The sequence below is a fragment of the Boleophthalmus pectinirostris genome, unplaced genomic scaffold (assembly GCF_026225935.1).
Source record: "Boleophthalmus pectinirostris isolate CB_2022bp ecotype Guang Dong unplaced genomic scaffold, ASM2622593v1 HiC_scaffold_8, whole genome shotgun sequence".
Taxonomy (NCBI): domain Eukaryota; kingdom Metazoa; phylum Chordata; class Actinopteri; order Gobiiformes; family Gobiidae; genus Boleophthalmus; species Boleophthalmus pectinirostris.
Window position 1 is genome coordinate 9,701,792 of NW_026571515.1, and position 22,537 is coordinate 9,724,328.

The 22,537-nt window shown below is 37.9% G+C and overlaps 1 protein-coding gene across 1 annotated transcript; it reads left to right on the forward strand.

Moving 5' to 3' along the window:
• The first annotated feature begins 433 nt into the window (after positions 1-433).
• On the forward strand, positions 434-22,106 carry zmynd12 (zinc finger, MYND-type containing 12). The gene is made up of 8 exons (XM_020925830.2): positions 434-640; positions 9,390-9,513; positions 10,500-10,671; positions 11,840-12,009; positions 12,081-12,203; positions 12,518-12,602; positions 16,317-16,462; positions 21,080-22,106. The coding sequence occupies exons 1-8, from the start codon at positions 507-509 to the stop codon at positions 21,248-21,250; spliced, it is 1,125 nt and encodes a 374-aa protein (XP_020781489.2). The 5' UTR covers positions 434-506; the 3' UTR covers positions 21,251-22,106.
• Positions 22,107-22,537: the final 431 nt, after the last annotated feature.

Below are 22,537 nucleotides of genomic sequence, written 5' to 3' on the forward strand. Positions count from 1 at the left end.
TCCTATTTTTGACCAGTTTGTTCTAAACCAGGTATAAACCAGGACTATCACAATTTTTGACTAATCTGATCCCCACCAATAAAGAGGAGCATAAATTGTCATTTGTTTTGCCAAAATACAGAAAACAGTGTTTGCAAATCACTATAAAGCAAAAAAAATATAAAAATAAAATAAAAATAATGCAGCGATAGGAATCTCTCAGATTACGACTGACACGTGAATGCACAATGTTACACGCTCTTTTCACAATTTTATTTTATTTTATTTTAATTTATATGTATTTATTTTCTTATTTATATGTCTTATGATTAGTATCTAAAGAAGTATAGTTTTAATAATTTTAACGCACACAGGAAGATTAAATTTGGGGTGAGCGACTCGTTTCCATGGTAACAGTTAGCAATTAGCTGATGGTTAGCAGCTGTAGCTTGGAGAACTTTTGAACCGTTTCATTTGCATTTTAGCTCCTTATATTTTCTGTATTCATTGCCAACCTTTTTGCAAACATGGAAACTCAAGATTTAGCCATAGGAACCCCGATAATCCCTCTCGCTTTACCGAAGGGGACGCAAAAGTTGTGTGAAGTTTGTCACAACAGAGCGTACCTGCAGTGCGCGCAGTGCAGAGTCACGTTTTACTGGTGAGTTGTTTTGCTAAAATCACATTCATTTTAACATTTTTGTGAGATTTGAAGGAATTTGTTTGGCAAATTAACACAATTGAGGTAGCTTTCTTCATATTTACTGCAAACTGTGTATAAAAGTCAAAATTTGCTTTTCCATATTACGTTATCAAAGCTATTATTTGTTGGGGCACGTGTTGTTTCCGTGGTCCTGCAGTAAAACAAATAACAAACAAACAAAACTATCCTTCAAAATTTGTTATATTGTAGGATGTATACAACTTTTGGCATTTATTATTTTTGTTGTACTTATATTAATAATTCAAAGTTTAAAATAGACTTTTTAGTTTCAAGAAAATGTAGGTTACAAGAAAAGATTCATTCTAGTCAAAACATTTTAATATCATAGAGTAGCTGGCATTATTCATTCCTTTATTATTTGCTGTTACTTGCTATTAAATTTAGGGTGAACAGACGTCCCTATTTACTCTGGACAGTCACAGTTTTGAGCCCTGTGTCCCCTGTTCCTACAGATTTATCCAAAGCAATGTCCCTGGTGTGCCTCTTTTTGACAAATTTGATACTTGCCAACAGTAAAGAGAGGTCTACATTGTCATTTGTTTAAGTAAAATTACTTATTACTTATATTACTGTTTTGCAGTATGGAAATAAACTTGGTAATCACAATGGAGACAGGTTAATGGTCAGATCTGTGGAGTAGCAAGCCTACACATGGTAGGAATTCATGTTTTTTAAGGTATTTTGAGCTTCAAAACACCTGTAATTGAACAAATGCTAAGGAGATATGTTTAGACTTAGACTTAGACAAACTTTATTGATCCACAAGGGAAATTATTTGGACACAATAGCTCACACATCACAATATAATATAATAACAAAGAAAAAAAAATATAAGTGACAATAATAAATTCTAACAAGTAGCAAAAAACATAGCAAGAGACTGGCGTGAAATAAGACATAATTACGTAAATGTATATGTACAAGTCAAAATAAAATAGAAAAATAAGTAATAAAATATAAAATCTCAGCTATATATAATAGGCCATAGGAAGACAGTGCAACAATGATATGATGATTGACAGGACATAGGGGTTATCTGTTCCATAAGGGAGAGTTGTTGTACAGTTGTTCGGAATATTATAGTAGTAGTAGTTTATTCAGTCATTTTGCAGCACTGCAAGACAAAACAAAACATAGACTACAATCCCATAGATCATGACCAAAAGGGTTTAGGCTGAAGTAAAAGGTACTTATAGTGCCTAACCATATTAAACAATGACAGAATTCCAAGAAACAGCGTATGAAAAGCAAGTTAACATTTACAGTTTTCGTTACAACATACTGCATATATAAGACACAAAAATAAATTAAAACAAACAAAACTGAATGCATTATTCATTCCAGAGCTCTATATTTTTCAAAACATAATGTATATCTGTTAAAATACAGAAAAGGATACTTAAAAATGACCAAAACGCAAAGAAAATGTGACTATACTGGCTCACGTGTTACTCATGAATGGTATCTGCATAACAATTTTCATTAATTACGCACTTGTTTCACAATTTTATTATTACCAAACACCACAAATCGGAGGTGTCCAAGTTTTTATTTTGAAAATCTGGTCACTCTAATTAAGTCAGCCCTTTCATGGCTTTAAATTAAAAAAAATATGGAACCACTCTAAAATAGCAAATACAATATAGCCTATGTAAGTGGTAATAAAGTGAAAATTAAGCAATATGTCCAAAAAACGTGACATATCTAATAGGTCCTGTCATATCTGGTTCTTACGCTAGATGGCAGTGTACACCATTTTATTTCAACCTCGGAAAAATCCCACGTAGGCATTGTTGAGGACGACTCATGTGACTGCCCGCTGCTGCTGCTTCTGCTGCTGTAGGAGGAGGAGGAGGAGGGAGAGGGAGCTGCCTGGAGTCTGGAGGAGCAGTGGAACAGCTGGAGAACAAATTATTTTTCCTCATGTCAGTGCGAAGGAATTACTGCCTCTGCGATAATAAAGGATGGACCAAACAACACAGCCATTCAAAGTCATTTATTAGAATAGACTCAACTGGTCATGGCAACAATGCACTAGGTGGGCCTCCCTGTTGCTACTGCTGCTGCTGCCGCCTTAATTACAGATGATAATGGGATGGGGCGTGCTCGGAGAAATCCTTGGCTTTCGTATGGAGGAGAGAGAGAGAGAGAAGGAACAGGAGAAGGAAGAGAGTAGCATGTGGTGACATTCCTCTCGCTAAGGCTGGACTTAGGGAGATGAGCCACTAAAACCATGTCTATTTAAGGCAGCTTATAGCCACATATCCAGCCTGTTCTTCCCAGCCCAGACCTATGTGTTGCAGTTGTGAACAGCAGAAAAAAGAGCAACGCAAGAAGACAGCGTTATATGCGAGATATATCCACATAACATAAAAAGAGGCGATAAAATGGTGATGTCATTCTCTCACATGGAGCCAGTGTTAGATCAGCAATCCTATGGTGTTTAATTCATATTCACAAACGAAATTCACAAATGTTTAACCACAAATTAGTGATTAGAATAGAATTTCACAAGGTTACATTACACGTTATTGTCCCTGTAGGGAAATTTTTGCCTCATTTTGATCCGTCTTTGAAAGCTACTGGGCCAACCACATCTGGGTATGCTCCTCCAGATCTTGAGCTAGATGTGGTTAGGAATACTTGAGCTGGAGGATTTAAACTATTATTTGTGTTTGGTTTTGTTTGGTTGCTGCTTTGCTCATCCAACCACACCACAAAATCTGCTTTATCAGTAGTTATTTTGCCCCCACCACAGTTAACAATAGGGCAGGTTAATATAATCTGTTGTAGGAATGCAACAAAAAACAAAATATTGTGATATCGCATTGTCAAAAGTCTCAAAATGATATCATGGACTGTCACAATATATTGAATTACAGGTTCCTTTGCTTAAATGCATGGTTTTATAGCAGCAACAGTTTATGAACATCAGAAACTACATATCTCATGATTCATTTCAGTGCAAACAACATGGAGACATATGATTTTACTTGAGTTCTTGGGATTATGGTGGAAATAATTCACACCAAAATCTTGTCAAGGTATTTTAAAAGCAAAAAAGTGTCCCATCTACAATTGTATTAGCCTCTCCAAAATATCACAATAAATATCGTGATAATATCGTACCGTGAGATTTGGATATCGTTACATCCCTAATCTGTAGACCAATACTATTTAATACAGACAGGGGGCAACTAAAATGATTATTGTTAAAAGGCAGAATATGTTGTGTGCAAGAAGATAACTGGTCTAGTCACTAATAGAAATCATCAGGTTCAACCATTACCGTTTGGATATTTTGTGGCAAAGCACAATGTAATTATAATAGGAAAAACCAGCTCTTGTTCCCCATCAGGGAGCATGACATCATCCCAATCGGAAAAGCTGAAAACTACCAATCGATGCCAAATTCGCAAATTAACCCTCGTCAATTACTTCGGTGTTAGACGCTAGAATGCGATGTTGTCATACTTGCTGACGGGGGGGCAAGAGTCAGTTTTTCCTATTGATTACATTGCACTTTGTCTTGAAATCCCCAAAAGACAAACGCACCAATGTTGAATGTGATCGTTTCTATTAGTGGTTACACAAGACAAGAACTCATCTGCATTTCAGTCATATTCATTTAGTTGCTTTCCATCTGTTTTAAATATTATTACCTACTACATGGAGGAATTTGTATCAGTGAGCGTTAATGGTGCACTGTAACTTTTTGGTTGGGGGGGTCTGTCACCTTCTTTTTTTTCTATGGATATATCATTGTTCTGCTTTAAACATGGTAGCCGCGGGGTCTTAAAAGTCTTAAAAAGGCCTTAAATTTCATGTCCCTAAATTAAGGCGTTAAAAATCTTAAATTATGTTGTCCAAGTTTTATTTTTTTCACAAGGGTCTTAAATTTCATTAGCCTATATTCAGTGTTGGGAAGGTTACTTTTAAAATGTATTCCTCTACAGATTACAGATTACATACACCAAAATGTAGTTTGTAACAGAATCCATTAAGTTACTAGTAGTAGTAGTAGTAGTAGTAGTAGTAGTAGTAGTAGTAGTAGTAGTAGTAGTAGTAGTAGTAGTATATTTTCTTCGGTCAATTAACATAATCATGCATCATATAACAATGATTTAACAAAAAAACAAAAACAAACAAATTATGCACTGAAGGTGAGTAACGTAATCTGAATACTTTGGATTACTTGATTTGCTGAAGAGTAACAAAGACTAGGAAATCTTCACATAAGATGTTTTGTCTGATTAAAGAAAATGAAAAGGTCGAGTCTTTAAAAATATTATTGATAGAAGAGGGGGAGACACCATAGCTCAGTCACACGGGAGGAGCTCGGAGTAGAGCCACTGCTCCTCCATGTTGAGAGGAGCCAGTTGAGGTGGCTCGGGCATCTGTTTCGGATGCCTCCTGGACGCCTCCCTCGGGAGGTGTTCCGGGCATGTCCCACCGGAAGGAGGCCCCGGGGAAGACCCAGGACACGCTGGAGGGACTATGTCTCTCGGCTGGCATGGGAACGTCTCGGGATCCCCCTGGAAGAGCTGGAGGACGTGTGTGTGGAGAGGGAAGTCTGGGAGGCTAACCTCAGACTGTTGCCCCCGCGACCCGACCTTGGATAAGCGGAAGAAAATGGATGGATGGATGGATGGAGGGGGAGACACGGTCCACACAGCACGGTTTAGTCCTGTTAAATCCTGGGTTTAGATCTGGTTTAGACTTGGTTTAGTCCTGCTAAATCCTGTTTTAGACATGGTTTAGACCTGGTTTAGTGTCCGGCAATGAGTGGAATTACTGAGAAAAAAAAAGGGATTTAGCCCCAAATATGAAAACAAGGAAAATACCGCCGTGTAATCCATTTATTGCAACAAAGTAACTGTAATCCAGTTACCACTCATTGAAACAATAACTGTAACTGAATACAGTTACTCATAATTTTGTACTCAGATTACATAACTCCGGTACATGTAATCTGTTACTCCCCAACACTGCCTATATTTTTGTAAACTCAACCGGACTGCAAAAAACAACAACGTGAAATCACATAATGAGAATGAACATCTAATTTGGAGGATGCACAAACCATACTTAGTTTTTGGCCATGTTACAAGCAATGCATACTACTATAAATGAGTTCTGAATGAGATTTTATAATAAAAGTATTTTTGTTATTTAAAGCAGTGAGTAATGGTCATTATTAGAATTGGATCTGGTGTTTTTCACCTGCATATCTGGTGTGATGTTGGTCTTAATTTTCATTTAAATGGTCTTAAAAAGGTCTTAAAAATGTCTTACATTTGGGGTAGTCAAACCTAGGGATACCCTTTTTAAATGTTCCACAGGATGACAGTAAACAGCTCTACCTTACTTTTATTATATTCCAGGTGGTTTTAGAGCTCAAAATACCTCAAAAAACAGGCATTCTTTTTTTTTTTTTTTTAAATGTAATTTGTCGTTTTTGAGGGAATGGATACTCGACACATTAATAACAAAATATACATGGCAAAATATAAGACTAACACATATAAAAAAACAAACAACAACAAAAGAACAAAACATTAAGTAAATAAAAAGAAGAGATGAAGAAAGAAGAAAAGAAGGGGCATGGGTAGTTGGGGTTGGTGGGTTTCTCAATGCAGTGTTTGCATGTGTGTATTTACATTTCACAAAAACAGGAATTCTGACTGAGCGGGGTTGCCTCTCCACAGATCTGACCTGTAACTTGGTCTGGTTTGGTCTCCATGGAGCTCAAAAGGTTTAATACCATGCATCTTCATGGAAAAAAGCATTTGACGAACCCTCCACTGGAAAAGTTACACAATGCACCCCTAAATTATGGATAATATGTCTACTCAACTACCCAAGGACTAGAACAGGACCAAACCGAGTCTACAACAGGACTAACCAGGGATCTCAGACCAGGACCGAGCCAGGACCCCTGTAAAGGCGCCCTCTATAACCTTTAGTGGACTTCTTTGGAACCCTTATGAAACAATATGCTCCCAGCCCTTTATATCAACATAACCACAAATGAAACCAGTCCAACATGCTGCATTACGTGGCCTGGTCTCGCTGTTTCCCCCCTCAGCCATCTGCGGAGGAGAGAGAGGCAGAGAGAGATCGAGAAAACAGAGGGAGAGAGGGAGAGAAGCATGTAAGTGACGGAAAACTCAACCACGAAGTCCACTGAAAAGCAGACAGGCTCTACATGACACTACACTTATGTAAAGCATCACAAAGTCTCCACTCAGCTCAGCTTTATTTCGAGAGCACTTTTAAAAACAACACAGTCGAGCAAAGTGCTGCACACAAATTAGACAGGACACATAACAAACAGTGACAAGCACAGCCACATAAATAGTCAAAAGCCAAGGAGAAAAAGTGAGTGGGAAATGGGAAGAATACATTTTCAACTCCCAGGTAACTTAAACCCGGAGTACCTGAGATTAAAACCATGAATGGAGAAAGTAGGAGTAAATCAGTCTAACCCAAATACTTTGTCACTTCACTATTTACATTTAAGAATCTTTGGCCATGTTGTGTTTTTTGGATGACCCTTGAACAGCCAATCAGCACTCACCCCATCGTGTTAAATATTAATTCATACTGTATCTCTCTTTCTTAGAACTATGCAATAAATGTGTTGCTTTTTCTTTTACAGCTTTTACTCTAGACTTGGTAAGATGTAATAATTTATGAGAACAAAGTGTTTCAGTAATTGTATATTCTTTGCTTTGCTCCCAGTGGGGTAAAACAGATACATTACCGTAGATATTTATTACTGTTTTTTTTTTTTTTTAAACATTTATAACAATAGCGACTCATATGGCTCTTTCTCAGAACTATGCAATAAATTCTTTTTTAGTTAGCTTTTTTTTTTTTTCAGCTTTTACTGTAGACTTGGCACACAGCAAAAAGTAGAGTGTTAAAATTGACTCTCACAATCAATCAATTTTAACATTTACTCAGGGTTTATATGAGTCCAAGTTGTTCTAGAGTTAATTTAACATTTTTTGGAAATGTTAATTAAGTAACATTGGACCAAAGTTCCTGTTTAATCCCGAAATCAAGAGTTATATTAATGTTTTGAGAGTAAACCGATAACACTTTGTAGAGTTATCCTGATTTAGCTAAACAACACACAAAGGTGTTTTATTTTTACACTTTATTTTAGTGAATTTGAGATGAAATTATGTACAAAACTGGTTCAAACTGGTCTTGCCTCGCATGAGTTTGAAGTGGTGTGTGGGAGATGCCGAATTAACAATTAACACCCATTTAACTTTCAGACTGTTAAAATAAGACTTTTTGTGTTAAAAACAACTCTGAAATATTTCAACCTGAAATTGCATCCGGGTTTGCTGCGTAGAAGGAAAATCAAGTTCAGTGTTATGTTCTCTACCCAGCTCCCAGTGCCCTCATGGGGAAATAGTGCTAAATTTTTTAACACTTTTACTTGATATCAAACATTTAGCCATGAGGTATATTTGTAATGCAGTAGTTGCAGTAGTTCTTCTAGTTGACATTGAACTCTGCTGATCCAGAGGTGCACGTGGGTATTGTTTAAAGTAATCAGTGACATTGTGGCAGGAGCATCCCCACAGAGCAATCTAAACCAGTTATAACCAGTTTGGACCAGCTCAGATTCCTTAGGCTATTCCGAGCCGTTTACAGATGTGGGTTTATCCTTTAGCCAGAACGTTGTTTTTTTTTTCTAAGAACTCAAAGATCAGTAGGGCCGAGCAATGTGGTCAGTATTTCAGGTTTGTTTAATGTGCATGACGTGTGTGTGTTGTTTTCCAATACAAAGTTGAAAAAAGTTGAAAATACAGAAATGGCACTGAGACCTGAAAAAGAATCCCCCTGCCTATGTCAGTTTATAAAAAAAATACACCCATATTCTGTATTTAAAACAATATAGATGTTTTATTTTAATTTGTATTTAAATTTTGAAACAATTAGTCTTTAGTGTTTTTTGTTTTTTTTATTTGCTCTTCTTATGTAACATTTGCTGCCCATGTTTAACCAGGAAGTAAAATTATAAACTTCAACAAAGTCATTTTTAGTCCGATTAATGACATGAACCAGAGGTGGGAACTTGCAAGACGTGAGTTGGGCTCGAGTCAGACTTGAGTCACTATTTTAGGGACTTGACTTGATAAAATGGACTAAGACTTGGGACTCGACTTGGACTTGAAGGTCAGTGACTTGGCACTTGAATTGGACTTGAGCCCTGTGACTTGAGAAGACTTGAGAAGCACTTTTAAATCTGAATTCTTTCTGTTCTGACCATAATGATTCACACTAAGATCTTGTCAAGGAAAAATTTACTAAACTAATTTCTACAACTCTTATATACTTACATTATAAATATACTATGATTTTTTAATGTACAGTTTATCTTAAAAGTCATATAAATTGCAAAAATCTAAGTTATATTTGGTTTAAAGACTTGAAATGACTTGAAGCTCAAAGCAGACGACTTGGACTTGACTTGCACTTATGGGCCAGTGACTTGAAACTCGACTTGGACTTGCAAAACAAAGACTTGGTCCCACCTCTGACATGAAGTAACTATTTTACTGTAATGTAGTGTAACCTGTGTGCACTTTATGCGTATTAAAGTGTTTAAATTCTCCACAGTGGTGAACTTGAACTGTCTCCCTTTTGTATTTGTGTGTTTTAGCAATGCCACACACCAGTTTGCGGACTGGGTGGGGATTCATGAGAAGATCTGCCCGCTGCTGGTCCCGATCCGCACAGAGACGCTCTACACTAAAGAAGAACGAATAGAGAAGGACATTAAAAAGGTGCAGATTTTAGAAAAACTAATTAACATGATGTGTGAAGAATAACCAGAGAGATTTGAATGAATTTACAGCCATGTTTATTTACCCCTCAGTTAAATACAGCCGTTTGGATTTATTTCTAGTTGTAAAAAGTAACATTATCTCCTGGAGTTATAGGGTTCCATTATCTTCTGAGTAGAACTGGAGAACTAAAGAGAGAGAAGGCAGGAAGGGGATGGTTTTGGAGGACTAAAGGGGAGCGTGAGAAGGTAGGAGGAGTGAGCTCCAAAGGGGAGAGTGAGAAGGTAAGAGAGATAGGATTGGAAGACTAAAGGGGAGAGTGAGAACATAGCAGGGGTGAGGTCTGGAGGTCTAGAGGGGAGAGCGAGAAGGTAGGAGAGGTAGGGTCTGGAGGACTAAACGGGAGAGTAAGAAGGTCAGAGGGGTGGTGTCTGGAGGACTAAAGGGTAAAGTGAGAAGATGGGAGGGGTTGGGTTGGGGGACAAAAGGGAAGAGTGCGAAGGTAGAGGGGTTGGGGTCTGGAGGACTAAAGGGGAGAGGTACAAGGTAGGAGCAGTGGGGTCTGGAGGACTAAAGGGGGGAGTGAGAAGATCATCGGGTTGGGGTCTGGAGGACTAAAGGGTAGAGGTAGAAGGTAGGAGCGGTGGGGTCTGGAGGACTAAAGGGCAGATTGAGAAGGTAGGAGGGTTGGGGTCTTTAGGACTAAAGGAGAGATGGGAGGACTGAAAGGGAGGTCAGATGACACAACCTCTTAAAATGCAGTGGCAGTTTAACCATATTTGGAAAGATCCAACAACCTTTACACTGCACTTTTCACTCGACTTTGTGCCTCAGTCAAGTAATTACTAAGAAAAGACTTACTAAGTACTGCTAGATGTTCCCCAGAACTGCCAAACAACCATTGCAAATCTTTTTTAAGTATGTAAACGATTTCATCCTAGTCTCACAACATGAACTCACTTGTGTGGGTGCATTCATTTCCTCAGAGGGAGCTGATTGCCATCGCCAGGTCCATAGCTGAGGGGAAGTTGGCTGAGGGGAAGCACGAGGAGGCCCTGCCCGCGGGTCAGACGTGCCTCCACTTCTGCACCGACGTGTTCGGCCCCTCCTCCGTCCAGCTGGTCCCTGCATACCTCCTGCTGGCAGACGCTTACATGGGTGAGGAAGGCAGCCTAACGTTATCAAGCAGCAGTGGATGATGAAGTACTCACTTTTGTTACTTAAAGGTGCATTGTGTAACTTTTCTGGTGGAGGGCTCGTCAAAAGCTTTTCTCCATCATTGTGTTAGACAATATCGTGAGTTGAAAGGTGCATTGTGTAGCTTTACCTTACATTTATTCAATTACAGGTGGTTTTATAGCTCAAAAATACCTAGAAAAACAGGCATTCTGACTGTGAGCCAGGTCGCCTCTCCACAAATTTGCCTGGTTTGATTTAATGCCATACTGTGAAACATTCCAGACGAAGGAATAACATCTCCATGGAATAAAACATTTGACGGACCCTGCACCATAAAAGTTACACAAATACACCTTTGACGTGTTTGGACAAATTGAGTGACATTAGTTATTAACACCAAGTCACCCACACCTAAATAAACAACACTGACAGCCTAGTTCCCACACACACCTAATGAACTTCCAGGATTGCATGAGCTGCAAACTGTTAATCATCTAAAAAAAATCCCATTGTGGTTACCAAAGTCCACGTCCTCCATGTAGAACACAGTCACAGGATACTTACTCATGGGTCAGATACTTGTGTGAACGTGTGCGTGCACCCTACAAATAGGCCTGGAATGATAACAGATATACCGGTAACGCCAAACGATAACAATGAAACCAAACCGCACAGCAGAATTACTCACAAAAACATACTCTAAATGTATAATATTGTCAAATATTGTTGAGCTGTTTTAAATAAACAGCAGGATGCAACACATAAGTACATTTTAGTTCACAATTCACCCTTTTAAGCACCAATAACAAACATTCTGCACTCTTCTCTCTAATTTATGTTTTTGATGATTATTTATGTTTTGATTCATTTTTATTGTGATTTTAATGTATTTCTTATTCTGTAAAGCACTTTTAATGACTTTGTGTACGAATTATGCTGTACAAATAAACTTGCCTTGCTTTGCCTTAGTCCCCACGATAAATGTTGACCCCCAAAAATTGTTGTTCCATTTACAATATATTGGAACGCTAAGTTGATATAGTAATTATCGTGACAGGATTACCTACAAATGGAAGCTCCAGTATCTAGAATAAATATGTATAATTTTGAGTACACTGATGTCTCTTTGATGCATGTGTGTGCCCAGGGTTAGGAAATGTCTCCACGGCCGCTGGGCTGCTGTCTCAGGCCGAGTTTTCTGTGTTCAAAAACCCAGACTGTGGCAACGAGCTGCACCACCGCTTGCACCGGAGTTTGGGCAGACTGCAGAGCACCACGGGGGACCTAGACGGCGCTCTATTCAACTTCGCTAATGACGTACGATTCCAAGAGACATTATTAACATTAGCCCATACGTCTGCTGATATACGGTGTTTCTATCCCTGCAGATTTACTATGCTACTGAGGAGTACGGCCTCGGCAGCATTGTTTGCAGCAATGGATATTTTCTTATGGCCAGTGTTTTTGCCAAACAGGGGAAGACACTGATTGTTCGGTCTTTGTATAATGAGGTAAAAAAAAAAAAAAAAGTTCTCTTAATATCTTATGAAGAAGCTCTTATTTGTAATACATATTCTGTCATTTGTATGTTGAATCTGCATTTTAAAATTTCATAAACATTCTAGAGTTTCTGATCTATCCATATACTGAGAATAAGAAAAGCCTGTATGTGTCGTCTCTATGCAAGTTCTGATTGTACCTCCTATTTTAAACCAAAAAAAGCACAGGCTGCATACTCTCCATTTAGTAACAGAAGTATGCTCTAGTCATGAGGGACCCCAGGCATGAACAGCTGAAATATAATGTTGTCTTTTTTGTTTTGTAGGTGGCAGAAACCTGGCACTCTCACTTGACTAAACTAATAGAACCCCTTTTGGAGAATCCTACGACGTCTGTGGAGCCCACTTTTGGTAATTATTTTGCTTTTAGAGTTAGATGGACAAACACTCATCATCAATAACCATTTTCAATACAGAAAATGTAGGCCCATACCGAAGTTTGGTCCAATAACCAATTTTGGGCTAGTATTTTCTATGTAGAGTTTTTTTTATTTTTTTTATTTTAGACAATTTTGTTGTGAACAAAGAAAAAAAAACCTTCTTTCTAAAATAAGGATAACATGAATTTTCAAACCACTGAACCATAGACTGTATAAAGACGTGGACTGAGGGAGTGTGGTGGACTAGAATAGTTTATTTTGGTCAATATGTTAATACTCATAAAGCGTGAATATCTACTGATAGCGATTCTGGACTGATATATTGGCCCATCCCTAAAAATAACTAAAATGTTGTATCTGGAGCTATTAACAAACATGTCCGTGTCATAGGATGTGATGTAAGAGCTATGAAGTATGTGCCAATGTCGCTTTGTCTTATTTTGAATCACATTGAGCTCAAGTGCAACAATTTACACGTGGGTTTGGAAGAGGGTGTGTCTTTTATCGTGTCCTGATGCTAGTTTGTGACAACACACAAAGATCATATTAATTTAACTTAACTCTTTCCCCCATGAAGACGACATTTGACGACCCCCCATGTACCCTTAATGACGACTTTTGACACCTCCGCTGTATCACTAAAGACGTGATTTGACGACCTTTAGAAATGGCTCGGTTTTTCACATGTAAACAGAGGCTGTGATAGGTCGGGGCCACTACAACCCACACTAGGCTGACCATTAGGATTCAAGGATATGTTTTTGCCGATTTTTTCCGAAGTTAATTTAAGTAGTGGCGATGGTAGCTTCCGGAAAAAACACAACACGAAACACGTGTAATGGAAAGATCGCGGCGCTGCGGCGCACAGTTTTAGAAATAATGAGGAGCAGATGTATTTTATGGATAAGTTTAGAGAAAGTGACTTTTATAGATTTCAAAGTGATGATGAGGGTGATTATAAAGTGGAAAACAGCGATAGCGACGGACTTACAGAGAGTGAATCTTATGAAGATGAGAATGCGCTGATGCGTCTGTATGGAGTCCTGTGATATCTGAACAAACTATCCGGGCTTTATACTCGATTATGAACCAAAATTGCCCTGAACTCACTCGTGGAAGTCTGTTTTTCTTTTATGCAATTATGCTCTATGGGTAGCCCTAGTAACATATGTATGGGTTGTTCCTAGTAGGCGTCCAGGGGGAAAGAGTTAATGTACAAGCATTATACTAAACAACAGGTGGAGCTGAGTCAAATCTAAGTTAGTTTGTGAAATAAGTAGGAGCTTGTGCAAAGCTGGTGTCAAATAAACGGTCCCATATTTAACAAGATAAAGAATCCAAAAGTGAACAAATAAAGGGACATATGTTTTCTTCACGGAAATGTTTTACCTGGAATGTTCCACAGAATATTTTGAAATTTACCTAGAGGAGATGTCTCCTCCAAAGCAAGTATTTATTGGTGATAAAAATGCCTTTAGTTTAATATATTAAAGATAAGATATGTTTATATCATACTGTGGAATGTTCCAGGGAAAGAAATCACATTTTTATAAGCGAAGAAGTTGATGGACCCCAGTGAGAAAACTTACATAGCTCATTTTTAATAACTAACAAAATGAATTAATTAATACAAAATAATATAAAAAATACAATACAGTTATACAACAATAACTGAACAAGGTTATGCATATTTTATGATACTGTATAAATGTATAATTACTTTTAATCAAGCCAAGTATTAAGTCACAAAACTGTCTCCTAATTACAAGCTCGACACTGGTTAAAATTATGAGAGAAAAAAATATGTAAAAAAGCTTTTAATTAAAGGTGTGCTGTGTAACTTTTCTGGTGGAAGGTCCATCACCTGCTTGTCGTCATGGAGATATTACAGATATTATAGGTTAATGGTCAGATCTATGCCGTGGCAAGCCTGCACATGGTAGAAATTAATGTTTTAAAGTATTTTGAGCTTTAAAACACCTATAATTGAACAAATGCAAGGGAGATATGTTTAGACTTATACAAACTTTATTGATCCACAAGGGAAATTGTTTGGACACAGCAGCTCACACATCACAATATAATATAATAATGAAGAGGAAAAAAATATATAAAGGTAAAAATAAATTCTAAATAAGTAACAAAAGGTGTCAAATAAGGCATAATTATATAAATGTCCTACTGTGGAACATTCCAAGCAAAGAAATAACATGTCCACGGAGACAAGCAAGTGGTGGACTCTCCATCTTAGTTAGAAGTTACACAGTACAGCTTTAAATAATGAAGCAGTAGCTAATGTATTATTCATTCAGACGGTCAGAGCATTACGTCACACTTGAACCACTCGCACAGAAACACAAACATCGGGCTCCACTGGATTTGCTAAAAAACAAGGTCAGTTGCTAATTTTAGTGGTGGTTGTTGCAGTGTGATCCGAAGGCTCAAGCGCAGATTTAAAACAGACACTGTTCCGAGCTCCGTCACTGTCTGTGCCCCAGATCTGAGCCGCAGACTGGCGACACACTGCCCCACGGCCTCATGGGAAATGGAGTCATACAGTCAGAAGGCGTCACACCCATGAAGCAATATTTATGATGCAGTTAATTTATTGTAGGCTCACTAGAAATGTAATTATAAGAATGGGCATGTCAAGTGAAGAGAACAGAATTTCTCTGAATTGTCACATCTTGTAGTTGTTAGTAATAGCAGCGCGGGAACATTTTGTCCTAAAAAATTATATAAAATTACATGATAAGGTTTAAGCAGAAACAGTGGTGAAGCAAGAAAAGTATCGGAAATCAGATACTAAAACTAGAATTGAAACTAGATACTCATTTGAGCAACAATCAGTTCTGAAAAGTCACATTCACAGGACAGAAATGAACCTTTTATGAAGCTTTAGAATGATTTTGAGCTGCATCAGAACAAGTATAAGAGCACACAGGTTAGTATACGAACATGGACCAATGAGGGATTACACAGATATAAGACCACATGGGAATATAAAAGAAACTACTATGTTTTAATGTTGAAAATCACGATCACGAGTGTTTTTAATTATCATTGTGGTTTTTCTTAGTATCGAAATCGAGTTTTAAATTTTAGTATTGCGAGAACATTTTTGACAAGTGACACACATTCAAATATCATGGTAACTAACTCAGAAGATTTACAAAACTGTAGCTTTTTTGAGTGTTTATGGTCTTCAGTGTTCAATATTTATGAAAAGTGCATTTGTATGAAGGAATGACCGAAATGACACACCTTCACCAGAGATTTTAAAGACCCATATTGCATTAATTTCTGATCTAGGTTATAATGTTTACTCATCACAAACACACAGTTGTGTTTTGTTTCTTTCACACATGTTTAACACACAAACCCTGCATATTTTGCCCTGAAATTGGCAATCTTTACTAAACTAAAAGTAAAAGGTAGCTGTTAACTTGAACACTACCTCTACTTGAACTGAGTGCGGAAGGCACTGAGTATTTTGAGTTATGGAGACGTAGATAATGATAAAAGTTTACTCAAACATGTGTGAATGAAACAAAACAAAAGTCCAACTATGTTTTTAAGAAGGTAACAACATTCTAACATGACTTAAGTTAACATTGAGTAATAAAGAACCTTTAATATAAATTTTTTTTACTAATTTCTTCCTACTTTTCTCTCAATTTTTAAGACAAAGCCAGACAAGTGGAAGTGGACAACATGCTGCACACCATCTTGGACTTTGAAGAGCACCAGACCAGGAAGGATCACGGCCTCGTCACACTGGCCTCGCTCTGTCTCTCCAAGCTGTGGTTCATCGGAGGCAACCGTGTCAAGGTAAGTCTCGTGACCCGGGCTTAGCGTTTGACACACTGACACTCTTCTCACCAGACGCCCCGTGTTGTCTCCTCGCAGGATTACGGGTAATTAGCCAAAGCTGTAAAGATGTCGGGTTTAGTAGGAAATGGCCGCGAGCTGTGTTGACTTCCCACTGTAAACGTGCTGATAAAAAGCCCTTTAGGAGCCGTGGTCTTAAACTCCATGACCCCTGTGAGGTTTAACTTGCTCATAAAAATAACTAAATCAATCTTTTCGGTTCAAAGGTGCATTGTGCAACTTTTCTGGTGGAGGGTCCATCAAATGCTTTTCTCCATGATTAAACCTTTCTGTCTTTATGGAGACCAAACCAGACCAAGTTAAAGGTCAGATCTGCGGAGAGGCGGCCCTGCTCAGTCAGATTGCCTGTTTTTCTAGATAAATTTGAACAAAAAAAAAAAAAACACCTGTAATTGACTAAATGTAAGGTGAGGTTGTTTAAAGTCATACTGTGGAACATTCCAAGTAGAGCAATGACATATCCGTAGAAACAAGCAGGTGACAGAACCCCCAAACAAAAAAGTTACATAGTGTACCTTTATTGGAAAGAGTTTTTACAGGGTTTTGAGTGACCCAGATGAGATAAACCCATGCTTCAAGTTCTTATCATAGATTATTGGACTCTGTGCTTTTTTACAGCTACAAGGAAGTCTAGTTTCTATTTATTTATTTATTTTTTTGTTGTTCATATTTCAATTAACACATGCAAGATACAGTTACAAAGCAAGTAACCGCTGAGGTGTGCCTTTGACATAGCAAAAATAGAAAAAAATGTGTTTAAAAAAGTCCTCCATTCCCGTTTATTCTCAAATTCCTCTTGTTACAACCACATATTAAAAGTGATTCTCTTTTCGTCTTAAAGCTGCACTGTGTAACTTTTCTGGTGGAGGATTCACTATCTGCTTGTCTCCATGGAGATATTGTTGCTTTTTCTGAAATCCTGAAATCCTTGTATAGCATTAAATTTATCCGCATCCATCTTGCCTTTACTAAATAACATGGGTTTTGTTGACTTCAAAAGTTGCCTTCTTATTGTGAGTGGGCTCGCCTCTCCACAGATTTGGCATGCAGTTGGGCTTGTGGTGTCACCTGCTCAGAAAAATGTGTAATGACATACTGTGGAACATTCCAGGCAATATCTCCATGGAGAGAAGCTGGTGATGGACACTCCTCCAGAAGTTACACAGTGCACCTTTAAATCTCAAATACATCAAAACACTCATCCACTGTATTTATATGTTTTCTAGTGCTCAAAATGTGAGACATTATTTCACCCGTCAGGACACTAAATCATTTTTCCTGGACTGTTTCATTCACATTAACAAGAAAAATATCATAACCTGGGACGTCCAACTGTATTAGAACTTTGACACTGCATCATACTCAAATTCTTCTCCAAGTAGTTTTTCACAAAGTGTTTTTCCACTGAACTTTTAACATGGCAGACAGTCAGACACACCTCCTCTCTGACCAGTCAATGAAACCTCCCTGCACTTCTAATACTAATACTGCTGCTTTTGGGAGAGACTAATAGTACTTTTTATCACTTACATTCAGTGTTGGGGAGTAACAGATTACATGTACTGGAGTTACGTAATCAGAGTACAAATTATAAGTAACTGTATTCAGTTACAGTTTCAGTGAGTGGTAATTGGATTACAGTTACTTTGTTGAAATAAATGGATTACATGGAGGTATTTTCCTGTTTTCACATTTTGGGCTAAACTAAGTCTAAACCAGGACTAAACCAGGTCTAAACCAGGACTAAACCAGGTCTAAACCAGGTCTAAACCAGGTCTAAACTAAGTCTAAACCAGGACTAAACCAAGTCTAAATGAGGTCTAAACCAGGACTAAACTAGATCTAAACCAGGACTAAACCAGGACTAAACCAGGACTAAACCAGGTCTAAACCAGGACTAAACCAGGACTAAACCAGGTCTAAATTAGGTCTAAACCAGGACTAAACCAGGACTAAAACCAGGTCTAAACCAAGTGTAAACCAGGACTAATCCAGGACTAAATCAGGACTAAACCAGGTCTAAACTAAGTCTAAACCAAGTTTAAACCAGGTCTAAACCAGGTCTAAACCAGGTCTAAACCAGTCTAAACCAGGTCTAAACCAGGTTAAACCAGGTCTAAAAACCAGGTCTAAACCAGGTCTAAACCAGGTCTAAACCAGGTCTAAACCAGAACTAAACCAGGTCTAAAACTAGGTCTAAACCAGGTCTAAACCAGGTCTAAAACCAGGACTAAAACAGGACAGGTCTAAACCAGGTCTAAACCAGGTCTAAACCAGGTCTAAACCAGGTCTAAAACCAGGACTAAACCAGGTCTCTAAACCAGGTCTAAAACAGGTCTAAACCAGGGCCAATTTGAAAAGAACAAACAAGAATTTTCAGGATGTGGTTGGTTCATTCATGTAGTTTTTAAAAAACATGACAATATCAAGTAATCCAAAGTATTCAGATTACGTTACTCACTTTAAGTAATTTAATGGATTATGTTACAAACTATATTTTGGGGTGTGTAATCTGTAATCTGTAGGGGAATACATTTTAAAAGTAACCTTCCCAACACTGCTTACATTACACTTATTATAGTCAGAAAAGTGATGTTGTGTAAATCCTAAACTCACATTATAATTCTTTTACCTCGTTAAAACATGCCTGCAGTTGTGTTTTGTTTCATTCACACATGTCTGAGTAACCCATTATTTATTTATTTATTTATTTTAATATTATCTTTATTCAATTTTGCTTCTTTTAAAAGAACATAGAAGAACAACAGAACACAGACAGACTGCCAGACAAGATAACATAAAAAGGACACGCAAGCAACTGACAGTTATAAAAAGTATAATAGTCAACCGTCAAGAACAAATATTTATGTCCCATTAATCAATTTGTGGTGATCCCCATATTGCTTCATGTCTCCGCTTTTTGTTCATAATGTCCAAACGAATACGCTCTATTTGAATAGCAGATACCATTTGAGTAACCCATTATTACAAAACTGTGTACATCTCCGAGGTAGTTTTCAAGTTAACAGCTCCTTTTACCTTTTTTTTAGTAGAGATTGGCAATTCGAGCGCAGAAATTGTTCAAATGATTCTAGTGAAAGTGTGTAGTGAGTTTTAAAACGCAGTAGAGCACTTCCTGTATTACCAGTGTTTTCAGTTTGAGAGTCTGAATTTACAGTTTGTGTGTTAAAACTGTGTGAAAGAAACAAAACACAATTCCAGGTCTGTTTGCAATGAGGAAATAACATTATAATAAATCAGAAAAATTAGAAATATGGGCTCTTTAAAGGGACAGTCTGGAATTTTGGACGTAGGCCCTTATTTCCTAGTGAGCCAGAGTGTTGGAGACGTGTGGAGACACTTTTTTAAATATTCCATCCAGTCCTTGTATTTGCAGAGGTCACTGGTGCTAGGCTAGTGCATGTCAATGGCCATAGTTATCCTGCCACTAAAAACAGTCTTACCCACTCCACAAAACACCCGAAGCAAATCTATTATTACGCCAGATTGCTGATGTAAATGTCTGTGTTGATAGAATAATGTTTGAAATAAAACTAACCTTGCATCACATGAATCGTGACATGTTGAGGGACTATTTTCTCATTTATCAGTCCGCTTCTGCCAAAATTTCTATCAAGAACTACAACTCGCTGCTGCTGCTCAGACATAAATCCTTCAAATACAAGGTTGGTTTTACCTCTAAAAGAGTGGAGACACTTTTTTAAATATTCCATCCAGTCCTTGTATTTGCAGAGGTCGCTGGTGCTAGGCTAGTGCATGTCAATGGCCATAGTTATCCTGCCACTAAAAACAGTCTTACCCACTCCACAAAACACCTGAAACAAATCTATTATTACACCAGACTGTTGATGTAAACGTCTGTGTCGATAGAATAATTTTAGAGGTAAAACCAACCTTGCATTTGAAGGATTTATGTCAGAGCAGCAGCAGTGAGTTGTACTTCCGGATAGAAACCTTGGCAGCGGCGGACTGATATATGAGAAAATAGTCCCTCAACATGCGGCGATTCATGCGATGCAAGGTTAGTTTTATTTCAAACATTATTCTATCAACACAGACATTTACATCGACAGTCTGGTGTAATAATAGATTTGCTTCGGGTGTTTTGTGGAGTGGGTAAGACTGTTTTTAGTGGCAGGATAACTACGGCCATTGACATGCACTAGCCAAGGACTGGATGGAATATTTTAAAAAGTGTCTCCAACAGTCTGACTAACTAGGAAATGAGGTCCCATGTCCAAAATTCCTGATTGTCCCTTTAACACAAAACCTCCTCCTACTTGTACAAGCACAAAAACGGTCCAAATGTACTGCACTAAAACTGTCTGTACTATATTCAGATACTAATACTACCATCAGTACACACACTTGTTCACTTCCGCTCCTGTTTCCCCTCTTCTCTGCGTTGTATAAACATGGATTTCAGCAGCTTGGATAAGCTGTGACCCGGTCAACTGTATTTTTTTTTTTTCGTGGCTGTTATATAAGAGAGCTTTACTCCCCCAGAGTCTGACATCTGTTGCGCTTCTGTACCAGGCGAGGGCATTTGGACACTCCGCCCTGCAGTCCAACCAGATGAGCCCAAACCAGGAGCTGAGCGAGGCCATAAAGGAGCTCCTGGAGCTGGTGGAGAAGAGACCTGAAACTTGTGACGGCAAAGACACAAAGACAAAAGGTCCAACTAGTGCTACAGATGAAATCAAATAATAAATATAGTTCTAAAGACAGAATTAAGTTTTATATTTCAGAATTTTCTATAATTGTCTCAGCGAATTCAGTTCTCACAGCCTGGAATAGTGAAAAGGTGAAGGTGGTGGAGGGTCTGACACCTGCTTGTTGCTATGGGTATGTCATTTCTCTGCCTGGAATGTTCCACAGTATGGCATTAAAGCAGCTCAACCATACATTTATTCAATTACAAGTGATTTTATAGCTCAAAAACACCTAGAAATACAGGCATTCTGAGTGTGAGCGGGGTCGCCTCTCCACAGATATGACCTCTAACTTGGTCTGGTTTGGTCTCCATGAAGATAGAACGGTTTAATGCCATACTGTGAAACATTCCAGACAAAGTAATAAGCATATGACAGACCCTTCACCAGAAAAGTTTTTATGTAAATGTTTTAGAACAAAGATTGATTATATAAGCAGCTCTTGAGGCCAATATAAGTCAGCTGTGTACTGTCTGTGTCTAATTATAAAGTGTTTTAATGTCCTATAATCAAGAAATATGCTTTACTGTGACAGCAAAACTCCGCTCTGGTCTTTGAATGTTTTGAAAAACGATTTTAAACTCATTGCTTTGAATAATTAGGACACTCTGAATGCAGAAGGTAAGTGAGGAATAACTGTTTGAAATGGACTCGTTCTGTTTTTCATGTTTTTAAGACAGAAAAAATCTGATACAGCGACTTTGAGGTGTACTTTATTTACTCTTCATGGTGAACGGCATGGAGGGATTGGTCAAAATGGATGTATGTATTTGCTTTGGTTATCTGAGTGGTGCACATTTACATAAAAAAATACAAGTTAATGAAGTATTAGATTATATTAGTTTTGAGCAGGTGCCACTAGTAACATTTTATTAACTTCTTAGTGTTTATTATAAGTGGACTATAATTATAACTTTTGTAAGATCACAAAAATAAATGTTGCTTAAAATGTTTCATAATCTATTCATGATTTTTTTTTTTTGGTGTCCACGTTTATATGAGATGCAATAATACAAGAATTTGACTTGCTTGGTCTATAATGTACTAAATTTGACTTTGAAACCCCCGTAGGCGCTGTGATTTGGCAGCAGCTGCAGTCTGAACATGATAGAACTCATCTGCGATATATATTTTTACGCAGAATTGACTCTTGTGACCTTTGAGTCGTGTTATAATTCTGTTACCTCCTCAAAAGCACACCTGGAGTTGTGTCTCGTTTCATTCACACATACAGTATTCGAATAATCCTGCATTACTGGTCTGTCTACATCCCCAAAGCTCA